The 12,568-nt window shown below is 39.7% G+C and overlaps 1 protein-coding gene across 1 annotated transcript in view; it reads left to right on the top strand.

Annotated features, from left to right (window-relative positions):
• The window catches only part of Dnah9 (dynein axonemal heavy chain 9), a 332,320-nt gene that overhangs the window by 243,326 nt on the left and 76,426 nt on the right, over positions 1-12,568 (top strand). Inside the window, exons 51-53 of the mRNA XM_027954056.2 lie at positions 1,516-1,635; positions 4,049-4,237; positions 7,051-7,286. Of these exons, the coding sequence (XP_027809857.2) occupies positions 1,516-1,635; positions 4,049-4,237; positions 7,051-7,286 (545 nt within the window). The remainder of the gene's footprint in view (positions 1-1,515; positions 1,636-4,048; positions 4,238-7,050; positions 7,287-12,568) is intronic.

Genomic DNA, 12,568 nt, shown 5'->3' with positions numbered 1-12,568 from the left:
GACTGGTATATTTGTTTTCCAAATCAAATAAGTTACGTTGGATGCTCCCTAAATGCCAAAATATGGTGCTTTTTCTCTGCCCCTGTTGACTCTCTTGCCTGGTGGCCTAGGTGCCGAGGGGCATTGAATGCTGGACATGGGGATGGAGATATGAAGTGGATCCATAGGCTCCCAATGAGCCCCCCTATTTCCAGCTCCTCTCTCCCCCATCACACCTGACATTCCCCAAATCTCCAACTCACAGTGGGGCTCTGTGGGCTCATCAGCTCCCCCTCTGGTGAGATATGGGAGCTGCAGCTTCCTCTTTCCTCCTCCTGCTCTGCACTCCCTCCATAGCAGGACCCTCCAAAGATCTTTTGGAAAGCCTCATCCTCCAACAGCCTTCACCAGTTTGCTTGCTGTTAAGGGCTATATGGCTTTTTTAATTGCTTTGCAATCATTTTAGAGAAGTCTGGGGAAGAGAGGTGGGAAATGAGTGGCCAGTCTGCCATCATTAATCAGATGGCTCACCACCTGCTCTTAAACCTACTTGGCTGTGTAAACTTGGCCTTGTATTTATTTCTCTTGTGACTTTAGTAATGGCTAACAGAACAGCCTGAACCCCAGTCACTGCACACACATGGGACACATTTGTAGGTATCTCCTGTGTTTTCTTTATACATACAAATATGTATTCTTGAGGGCATCAAATGCTTTATGCTCCAGTTCTAGATTATTTTTTATTTGTACATAATACATTTATTTTGTTCATTTATTTTTATGTGGTGCTGTGGATTGAACCCAGGGCCTTGCACATGCTAGGTGAGTGCTCTACCGCTGAGCCACAACCCCAGCCCCAGTCCTAGATTCTTAATAATTTTTTTTTAAAAATCAAAACTATGACTTTTTCAAAAATATTCCCATACTTTGCAATAACAGGAAACAAGCAATGAGGTTATATAAGAGTTGTCCTATAGGTCTAAGGCCTTCTAGTCAAAGGAGGACTGAGATTTCAGACAGCCCTGTCCTGACTAGACACAGAAGGTACAGTCAGTGATCCAGGAAGAACTGCCCTGGTATCCTCTGGACCATGTTTTAGTTTCCCCCAGTTTTAATGTGCTTTTGCTTTTAGTAGCAGGACTTGCACCATTTTGTCAGACCACAAGAACCCAATTTTCCCCAATACAAAGAGAGGTGGGATGTATGCACCCCACCTCCCACATCAGTCTCACCTCCTATAGCCTTTACCCCATGACTGAGGTGTTGGAGTGTGGGAGCTCAGCTCTCTCACCTTGGATGAGAAATCTCTGCATTCCCACTCTATAGCCTCACTACGGTATAAAGCCAACTTCTTCCCTGGGACTCCACTTGAGATCATTTAGTTGGCTCCTTTCCTTCCCTACCCTGCTTTCCCAGGCCCTTAAGCTCCCCACAGCCCAACAACTTCTTCTATAATCACATGAACCCTCATCTCAGAAGCACTGGAGGTGACCTGAGCTGGGATTACTGACAGACCTTTTGCTCCTTCCTAAACAGCACCTTAATGAAAACCTGGCAAAGCTCACTGCCAAGTTTGAGAAAGCAACTGCCGACAAACTCAGATGTCAGCAAGAAGCTGAAATGACCGCAGGCACCATCTCCCTTGCAAACCGCCTGGTGAGTGCACACCTCGGCAGCCTGAGCTCCAGTTACATTAGCAGCTCTGTGGAGTGTTGTGAAGGTGTGAAATAGATGGCACAGCTCAGCACTGCCCATCTTGAGGGGAAACATTAATACGTGCTGGGATGCAGGGACTGAGACCTCAGGAAAGTGTGGACATGCACCCTGGTCATTCCAAGAGTTTTCTTATAGAGATGGTCAGATGGAAGGAAACACTGGATCTGTCACACCCATGCAAGATGCAATTATGCTTGCATGTGTGTAGAAACATACTAGAGGAAGCATGTATTTTATAGGCAAACTCTAAAGATCTTATTTATGTTATGTTTTGATAATAAGAATGTAGTCTCAGGGCCTCTCCATGCAATCTCTCCTGCAGGCTAGCCAGATATCTTCCATAGTGACCCAGGACTCCGAGACAGAAAGTGGACAGTCTCAGTCTCTTAAAGCCTGGACACAAAACCCAGCACAATGGCACTTCCACTATCTTCTATCTATCCAAGCAGTCACAGATTCAAGGACAGGGAGATAGGCATGAACTCTTGATGAGGAATGTCAAAGAATTTGTGGCCTTTTTCAATCCCCCCCATTGTTTGATTTTATCATCATCTTTATCATTTAAGATCTTGCAAAGCAGTTCATTGAATGAGGTTACTCTTCAATTGAGAGTCTTAGCAACACCATCCCTACCAGTGAAGGGAAATATAATCGATTCTTTTTTACATTTATTCCAGACACCACTTATTTCTATAACAAAGCCATATTTTTTAATTTAGGGAGAAATGAGTCATTGCCACCATTAAACTGAGTCATGCATTAGTAAAGAAAGGCTGTACCACAAGTGTGTGTCTGTGCTTGCTTGTGGGACCAGCCTCTACATAATTTAGAGACCCTCCATTCAACTGAATGGTTTGATTTAGACACAGCACCTCCACAATTGGGCGAGAAATCATCCAGATTTCCTAGCTGGCTTGCCTTCCATTCAGCTCCCTGATGGGTTTCCAAAACTCAGCACAATTTTCTGCACCTGGCTAGAGCATTTTCTGAGATGGTTCTCATGGGAGGCAGGATGGCACTAGGCTAGAGAAACATGAGGCACATGTTCTGAAACCACCTCTTTCCTCTACCAGCGGATTGTGGGGAAATACTTACACCCTTCTAGTCTAATCTAAATATGGAATGGGAATGGTGAAGTTAGCGAATTCCTCAGGTCCTTCCCAGTTCTGACACTATATGGTGGCTTCTTTCAAGGGAAAAATGAAGGGCAAGTCCTCACACAGGAACGAAGCTCCATGAGACACCTTGCAATCCTCGGTGGAAAGATGGCTCTATTCCCAAGGAGAGGGTTGCTATCCCAAAGTGGGCCAGGTCAATCAGGGTGTGTTCCGGAGTCTGTGGTCCTCGGCACACACCCCTGTATGCACAGTACTTCTAGCATTTGTGTCTTACTTACCACGTGGTAATTATTTATAGCACACAGATTTGATTTTGTTTGTTTTCATTGTATAATGAAAAATGCGATGGAAGGCAGGCCAGCATTTAGAGAGGGAGAGGTGCCTAGTTTTCTGATAGGTCTTATAGACCAGGTATTGTGCTAAGTGATTAACACATAGATTGTATTTAATGTTCCCAACAACCTGTAAAGTGGATGTGTCAATCTCCACAGGGGGAAAAGGGCAGAGCCTAAAAGCTTGTTTTTCAGCAAACCATAGCAATCATGCATACCCATGTTCTTAGCAGCCCAATTCACAATAGCCAAGCTATGGAACCAGCCTAAGTGCCCATCAGTAGACAAATGCGTAAAGAAAATGTAATGTGTGCATGTGTGGATATATGTGTGTGTGTGCACACACAATGGAGTTTTGTTCAGCCATAAAGAAGAACAAAGTAATGTCATTTGTAGGAAAATGGTTGGAACTAGAGGCCATCATGTTAAACAACATAAGTACCAAACTCAGAAAGTCAAGCATCATATATTCTCACTCATATGTGGAAGTTAGAGAGAAGAAAGTATTTTTTAGAGGGAATCTCATGAAAATATAAGGAATCCAGTAGAGGATGGTAACCAGGGGTAGGGGGAGAGGAAAAGGAGAAGTACCTGCTCATGAAATTGATCAAATTATGTCATGTGCATGTAGAAACGTATCATAATGAATCTCACTATTATATATAATCATAATGCACCAATTAAAAAAAATACAGTCATCTTTCTGTGGTCCTCTTAATGCATAGCCCAGAACAAGGGCTTGTTTGCTGAAATCAGGACAAACCACACTAATTGAAAGGGTCAAACAAATGAAGTCCTGGCTCTTCCTGCTCTGAACGTGCAATGTGTGATCTCTGTGGCCAGATCCACTGCTCTTTTGCCTGGCATGTGACAGCATCTTCTCTCTGGCCTTTGAAATGGTAGGTTGGAGGACTCGCTTCTGAAAACGTGAGGTGGGCAGAAGCTGTGCAGAACTTGAAGCAGCAGGAAAGGACGTTGTGTGGAGACATTTTGCTTATTACAGCTTTCATTTCGTACCTTGGCTTCTTTACCAAAAAATACCGGCAGAGCCTCATGGACGGGACCTGGCGACCCTACCTGAGCCAGCTGAAAGTACGTACTTCCTGAATCTCTCCTGACTGTGTCCACTCGTGGGTACCAGTGAGGTCACACAACCACAGGAACTCAAACCTTCTGGTGCCCTCTTGCACACTCACTCCTACCGCTCTTTTAGCACCAGGCCTGGGACATGGGTGTCTGTGTCCTTCTACCCTGCCTTGCATTGTGGCCCACTACCCTTTAGGCCAGCCAAGGACAGAATCTCACTTCTCAATGAAGCTCTTCATGGGAATTTGGGTCCTCTGGCCAGAAGCTCTCTCTTGGCCCTCCTCAAAATAGTAAAACCCAGGAGACCCGAAAAGAACCTTGTTTTTCTCAGATCTTCCAGCTCCAGAGCCAAATGTCATAGGAGCAGCTGGGGAAGTTCCATTTCCCTACTCATTGCACCTTGTCACCAGGCCTCAAAGCCGCCTAATTTGTGCCTGGGACTCCTCCGAGACACGCCCACCACAGCTCAGGTGATTTTGCCATGGGCTGCACAGGTGCTCTTTATATAAGTAGATGAATCTATTCCCAGCTCCTTCCTCTACACCTCTCCCACCCAACTTAATGAAGTAGGGGAGGTGCTAGTTTCTAATCAAAGGGGAATCTAAGCTGCACTTGGATCCTATAGTCAGAATAATTCCTAATATTCCCATGGCATATTCACATCACTCATTATCATTAGTTCACAAATATTCAGTGAGCATCCAGTGTGCCCTACACTCCATTCTAAAGGAGTCTCAGAAGTCATCCAAGATCAGGATACCACCAACATGTTCACAGAGGATCTTAAATTCATAAAATTCAGCTATGGGAAGCATCAGCACCAAAAGTTCACAATGTACAGTAAGGGATGTCTTCCAAAATTCATTGGTAGCTGTATCCCCAGAACAAAAAAAATGCATTTGAGGGGGGATACATGGTTGATTTCCCAGATTATCTCATAAAATCCTACTTCTATGATGATTTGCTAAACAGTGATTTAAAGACTATTATAGTACTTGGAATGGTACAAGTACTAGTTAAGCTATTATAAGATAGCAGTACTCGTTGTGTTAACTAGTCATGTTAAAAGTACTAATTAAACTGTTATTTTGTTCATCTTGAACACTGGTGGAAATGAGGAAATTGTTGAAAGAACCATCATTAACTGAGCAAATGACGATGAGCTGCTTTGTAGCAGCTGGTGAGGATTTTGCTGGCTTTGTACAGGGTTCTTAAACATTTTTGTGCCATAGACTCCTTAGTCTGTTTTCAGCTTCTGTAACAGAGTACCTGAGACTGGGTAATTTATAAAGAGCAGAGTTTTTTTTGTTTTGTTTTGTTTTGTTTTGTTTGGCTTATGCTTCAGGAGTCTTGAAGCCCAAGAGCTCTGACGTCTGGTGAGGGCTTTTGTGCTGTATCATCCCAGAGTGGGAGCCAAAAATACAAGACAGGGTGAGAGCCAGAGAGCAAGAGGGGGCCAAACTCACTTTTACAACAAATCCACTCTCACGATGACTAACCCACTCCACGGTAAGGATAGAAATCCCCTTAGGAGGGCACAGCATCCGTCCCCTCATCACCTCTTATTAGGGTCCCCTCCCAGCTCTGTGGCATCACAAATAAAGTTCTCAGCACATGAATTTAAGGGGCACATTCAAACTATAACAGACACTCTGCTAAAAAAATACTAATGCCTTCTCAAAATAACGCCACTGTGAATAAGATTAAAAGAAAAATGTTAAAACTATACCCGATCCCAGGATGAGAACCTTGAAGGGGCTGATTTCTCTTTAACAGTTTGTTTGATGGCATAGCACCGGCCATTTGTGCCCTTAATAGATCAAGATAAGGGACAGGAGATGGTTTGAAGAGATTTTCCTGGAGCAACTGGGCAAAGCACAGCACAGAGAGGAGAGAGACAGAGGGGTTGAAAGGGACTACGTCTGACTCCCGAAAACATTTCACTAAATAAAAATAGCCAGGCACAAAAGGTCACATATTGTCTGATTCCATTTATATTAAATATCCATAATCAGAAAATCCATGGAGACAGAAAACATATTAGTAGTTGCCAAGAGCTTGGAGTAGAGAGAAATGAGGAGAGATTATTTCATGCGTACGAGGTTCCCTCTTGGAGCAATGAAAATGTTTTGGATATAGACAGAGCCGATGGTTGCACAACATTGGGAATGTTCTAAATGCCACTGAATCCGACACCTTAAAATGGTTAGTTTTCTGTTGTGTGAATTTTACTTCTGGTTTTTAAAAAGTGTGTATGAGTCATCGATGAAAAAGATTGCTTGTAGGAAAATTAAAATAAGAAAAGGAAGGGTCTGGGATCCCTGAAGGGACCCTGGAGAAGCTAAGGGGAAAAGTTCTCAGGGATGGTGGATGCTCTCTGCAGGCAAATGTGCAGAGCAGGTCCTGCGAGCAACCCTGGGAGTAGGATGTTTGGGGCAGGTGGGAAAGTAAGCCTTTCTAACCCTTTGCAAGGTGGTGCAATAGATGAAAGTTTCAGGCTGGTAACTGAGAGACATGGTAGAAAAATAAATGTAGGAGGTTCTATATTAAAATATAACCCATCTCTAGAATAAATTTGGTTTAGGTGAATATAACAAAGAGCAATGGGCTGATTTTCTATTATTATTTATCTATCAAGAGAAAAAAAGACTATCAGGACTTCAACAAAACACCTGATTCCAAAAAATGATCACACCCCCATGCACACTCTTTGGGGGAACCTTGATCTTGCTTTTTAAAGTGAGATCTGGGTCCACCACCACCCACCGCCACTGAGAAAATGCTCCTCCATTCTGAACACATGTGTTCACTTTCACCAGGTTCCCATCCCAGTCACCCCAACTCTGGATCCTCTAAGAATGCTGACAGATGATGCCGATGTGGCTGCCTGGCAGAATGAGGGCCTCCCGGCAGACCGCATGTCCATGGAGAATGCCACCATCCTCATCAACTGTGAGCGCTGGCCGCTCATGGTGGACCCTCAGCTACAAGGCATTAAGTGGATCAAGACCAAATATGGAGAAGACCTCCGGGTCACCCAGATCGGTCAGAAAGGGTAAGTAACTGAGCACGAAAGTCACCATTTTGCCATGGATGCAGGAAAAACAAATGTAAGTGTGTATGTATGGCACATCAAAATATTCTGCTGTCATGTTTAACTGAAAAGAACAAAAAAAAATTTTTTAAAGAAGAAAAGAAATATCAGGAGCAGACATTAGGCGCCCCCTAGCTTGTCTCTCTTTTCCTGATCTCACACAAGGTCCTTCCTGGTTGCTCCTGGTTCTCCTCCCAGTTCCCCCACCTCTAATTAGGGAGTTAGAGTGGGTACAGAATTTACAAAAAGTAGTTTTCTGTGAATGGATACTTGTGCTTATTATACAACGGTGTGAATGTACCCTTAAAGTGATGCAGATGCTAAATTTTATATTTTGTGTATTTTCCCATAATGAAAAATACAGTCACGCGTGTCATTTAATGATAGGGATTCGTGATAGATAGGTGCCTTGGTATGCAGTTTTACCATCGTGTGAACATCACATTCTTTTTTTGTTATTGTTATTTTTAGGTACATATGACAATAGAATATATTCTGACATATTGTACATACATGGGATATCACTTCTCATTATTGTGGTTGTTCCTAATGTGGCATTACACTGGGCATGTACTCACCCATGAACATAGGGAAAGTTGAGTTCAATTCACTCTTTCTATTCCTATTCCCCCTCCCTTGCTTTCATTCCCCCTTGTGTAATCCAATGAACTTCTCTTCTTCCCCACCACCTTATTGTGTGTTAACATCCACATATCAGAGTGAACATTCAGGCTTTGTTTTAAGGGGGATTGGCTTATTTCACTCAGCATCATAGTCTCCAATTCCATCTATTTACCAGCAAATGCCATGGATTTCCAGTTTTCCCAGCATCATTTGTTGAAGAAGTTATCTTTTCTCCAATGTATGTTTATGGTGCATTTGTCTAGTATGAGATAACTGTATTTATGTGGGTTTATCTGTATGTCCTCTATTCTGTACCATGGGTCTTCAATGCATTTTTTGTTACTATAGCTCTGTAGTATAATTTACTATAATTTAAGTTCTCATATTGTGATGCCTCCTGCTTTATTTTTCTTGTTAAGGATTGCTTTGGCTTATTTTTCCAAATGAATTTCATGACTGCTTTTTCTATCTCTATAAAGTACACCTTTGGAATTTGGTAGTATGGCCATTTTGACAATATTAATTCTGCCTATCTAAGAACATGGGAGATCTTTCCATCTTCTAAGACCTTTTTCAATTTCTTTCTTTAGTGTTCTGTAGTTTTCATTATAGAGGTCTTTCACCTTTTTTGTTAGATTGGTTCCCCAATATTTTATTTTATTTTATAAAGGGATCGTTTTCCTGATTTCCCTTTCAGTTGATTCATCACTGATGTATAGGAACACAAATGATTTGTGGGTGTTAATTTTACCTATTGCAACTTCGCTGAATTCATTTATGAATTCTGGAAGCTTTTTGATGGAGTGTTTTTGGGTCTTCTAAGTATAGAATCATGTCTTCAGCAAATAGGGATAGTTTGAGTCCTTTTTTTCTTATTTGTATCACCTAAATTTCTTTCTTCTGTCTAATTGCTCTGGCTAGAGTTTGTCAAATGCTTTTTCTGCATCTATTGAGATAATCATGTGATTCTTGTCTTTAAGTCTATTGATGTGATGAATTATGTTTATTGATTTCCATATGTTGAGCCAACCTTGCATCTCTGGGATGAACCCCAGACGATCATGGTGCACAATCTTCTAATATGTTTTTGTATGTGATTTGCCAGTATTTTATTAAGAATTTTTGTATTTATTAGCATACTATAGTGATGCAACCACATCAACGTTTGTAGCAGCTCAGTTCACAATAGCTAAACTAGGTGTCCTTCAGCAGATAAATAGATAAAGAAAATGTGGTATATATACACAATGGAATATTATTCAGCCATAAAGAAAAATGATATTATGGCATTTGCCAGTAAATAGTTGGAACTAGAGACTGTCATGCAAAGTAAAATAAGCCAATCTCAAAAAAACCCAAAAGCATTTAGATATCTCTCTGATATCTAAATGCTAATTCATAATAAGGATGGTAGGTAGGGAAGAACTGAAGTACTTTGATTAGGTTAAAGGGAATGGAGGGAAAAGGGAGGAATGGGAATAGGAAATTTAGTAGAATGAATCAGACATAACTTCAGTGTGTTCATATATGAATACATGAGCAATATAATTTCTAAATCATGTACAACCAGAAGAAAGTATATATTATGTATAATATATACTTTGAACTGTCATGTGTAACTAAAAAGAACAAATAAATAAAGAGTACTGGGAAAAGAAGAATTTTTGCATCTGTGTTCATCAGAGATATTGGCCTGAAGTTTTCTTTCCTTGATGTGTCTTTGTCTGGTTTTGGTATCAGGGTGATACCACCTTCATAGAATGAGTTTGGAAAGGTTCCTTCCTTTACTATTTAATGGAATAATTTGAGAAGGATTGTTGTTACTTCTACGAAGGTCTGGTAGAACTTAGATGAGATTTCATCTGGCCCTGGGCTTTTCTTTGTTGGTAGGCTTTTGATGGCATCTTCAATTCCATTGCTTGAAATTGATCTGTTTAAATTTTCTATGTCCTCATGATTCAATTTTGGTGAGTCATTTGTCTCTAAAAATTTTTCAAAGTCTTCAAGATTTTCTTTTTTTTTTTTTTTACTTGGTACTGGGGATTGAGCTCAGGGGCACTCAACCATTGAGCCACATACCCAGCCCTATTTTGTATTTTTTTATTTAGAGAACAGGGTTTCACTGAGTTGCTTAGCACCTCACCATTGCTGAGACTGTCTTTGAACTTGTGATCCTTCCCTCTCAGCCTCCTGAGCTACAAGATTTTCTATTTTATTAGAGTATAAATGTACAAAACAGTTTGTGATTATTGTTTGTATTTCAGTAGTGTCCATCGTGATATTTCCTTTCTCATCATGAATTTTAGTAATTTGAGTTTTCTCTCTCTTTCTCTTTGTTAGCTTGGCTAAGGATTTATCATTTTTATTTACGTTTTCAAAGAAGCAACTTTTTGTTTTGTTGATTTTTAATTTTTAATTTTTTAATTTTTTTTTCTTCAATTTCATTGATTTTTGGCATGGAACATTCTTACACAAAGTGAGATAGGTATGATGTCACTAGGTGGCATAACTTATAGAACCACTGTCATATAGGCAATCATTGATGACTAAAATGTTGTTTTGTGGCATATGATAGTCCATTAAATAGTTGTTTTGTTTTTTTAAGTGATGGAGGCAATATTTGAACCCAGGTTATCCTCACTGAGAGACCTGAGATTTATCCAACATAGCACAAGTGAGGTGAGGTTTGCTTCTCTGGTCATGTGTCCCTAACATGCTCTCCCACAGGTCTAGTTCACCCAGGATTGTTTATACCTAATGTGTAATGTTAAAAATAACAGTTAAACACCTTTAATCCCAGTTACTCAGGAGGCTGAAGCAGGAGGCTAGAAAATTTGATTCCAGGCTCTGCAACTTAACAAGACCCTGTCCAATATAAGTATTGGGGTTGTAATTCATTGGTAGAGGGTCCCTAGGTTCAATCTCATGATCTATAAATAATAATTGTAAAACAGAGCAAATGAACACCCAGGAATTACATGATATATTTTATCTACATCTTCAGTCACAGAATAATCTAACCTTGATCTTCTTCCCAAACTTTGGTTAAAGTATCCCTTTCTAGTCAACAGAATGCATTTTAGATAGAAGTGCAATTGTTTTTAGAGGTGTGGGGGGGTGTTGCTCATTGCTACATCCCCACTACCGCAAACACCGCCTGACACTTTGTTGGCCTTCAATAAATATTTATTCAATTAATTCTCCATTCATGTCTATTGACTACTTTTCTGTTGGATGGTTTTTTAGATTTGTTGTACTTTATTTGAATGCAAATGCTGTATTATCCATACAATGTGTAATCTTCTTTTGTCAAGTGAATGAAAAACCTGTCTAGGCTTTTTATTTGTGAGATTTGACATACTATTGTTCATTTAATTTTGCTTTTATTTGTTCAGACTTATCACCCATTTCTTCTGCGGATCATCTTTAGAAAAATGTCTTTTTTTTCCTCCAGAAATTTTATTATATTTTAGTTTTCTGTGAATTTTCTTTTTACACTGAAATCCAATCATACTTTAAGTTCCCTAAATGAGATGCAGACTAATTTTCCAAGTGGTTAGCTGCTGTCCCAGTGTAACCTATTACATTTTCCATCCTTTTCTCGATTAATTAGAAATGCCATTTTACTGTATCATTATTGTATTAAACAGCATTTTTGTTCTTTTTATGTGTCTCATACTAGCTTACTGACCTCGCTTTTAAATTATTTAATTATAAATTCAGTCACATTAATTGTAGTATTTCTCATTACAAAAGTAATGCATTAAAATTGTGGAAAAGGTAGTGAGAAGTAGTTACTGATAAAAGGAAAGAGGACTATGATTGTTGCTGCATGGTAGAGCACTTGTCTAGCTAGTATGCACAAAGTCCTGGGTTCGATTCCCAGCACATTACTTAATTAATTAAAGTTAAAAGGGTTGGGATGTATATAGCTCAGTGGTGTAGTGAAGCACTTGTCCAGCAGGTGTGAGACCTGGGTTTCAATCTCCAGTACTGCAAAAAAGGAAAAAGAGAAAAGAAATAATACTTTCTATAATTTATCATTCAAAAATATTGCTAACTTGCTAACTTTTCAATACTTGTCTTTTAAGAGTTCTTTTGACTGGGTATGGTGGTGCGTGCCTGTAATCTCAGCGACTGAGGAGGCTGAGGCAGGATTGTCACAAGTTCAAGATCAAACTCAGCAACTTAATGAGACCTTCATCAATTTAGTAAGACCCTATATCAAAAGAAAAAAAACTGGGGCAGTAGTTCAATGATAAAGCATCCTTGGGTTCAATTCCCAATCGAGAGAGAGAGAGAGAGAGAGAGAGAGAGAGACTTTTTTTTACATACCTGTATTGTTGAAGTTATATAAAATATTTTAGCATTAGATAATATGAGTCTTCTTTCTTCTTCATCATTTTATTTTTGTTAACTGGCCTTATGGTATTCCTTTATGATGACTTTAAAATCTTTGTTCAAGTTATGTAAAATGTTTTTGTTCTGTTTGAATTGGAATTACATCAAACTTATAAATTGATTTGGGGAAATTCATTTATTATGTGTTTATTAAATGCTACAAAGCACTGAAAAGTTAAAAGTAACCTAGATATTAATTGATTGATTGATAAATAAGT

Source organism: Marmota flaviventris, chromosome 17 (assembly GCF_047511675.1).
Source record: "Marmota flaviventris isolate mMarFla1 chromosome 17, mMarFla1.hap1, whole genome shotgun sequence".
NCBI lineage: Eukaryota > Metazoa > Chordata > Mammalia > Rodentia > Sciuridae > Marmota > Marmota flaviventris.
The sequence above is the reverse complement of the archived record's forward strand: the minus strand, read 5'-3'. Positions and strand labels throughout refer to the sequence as shown.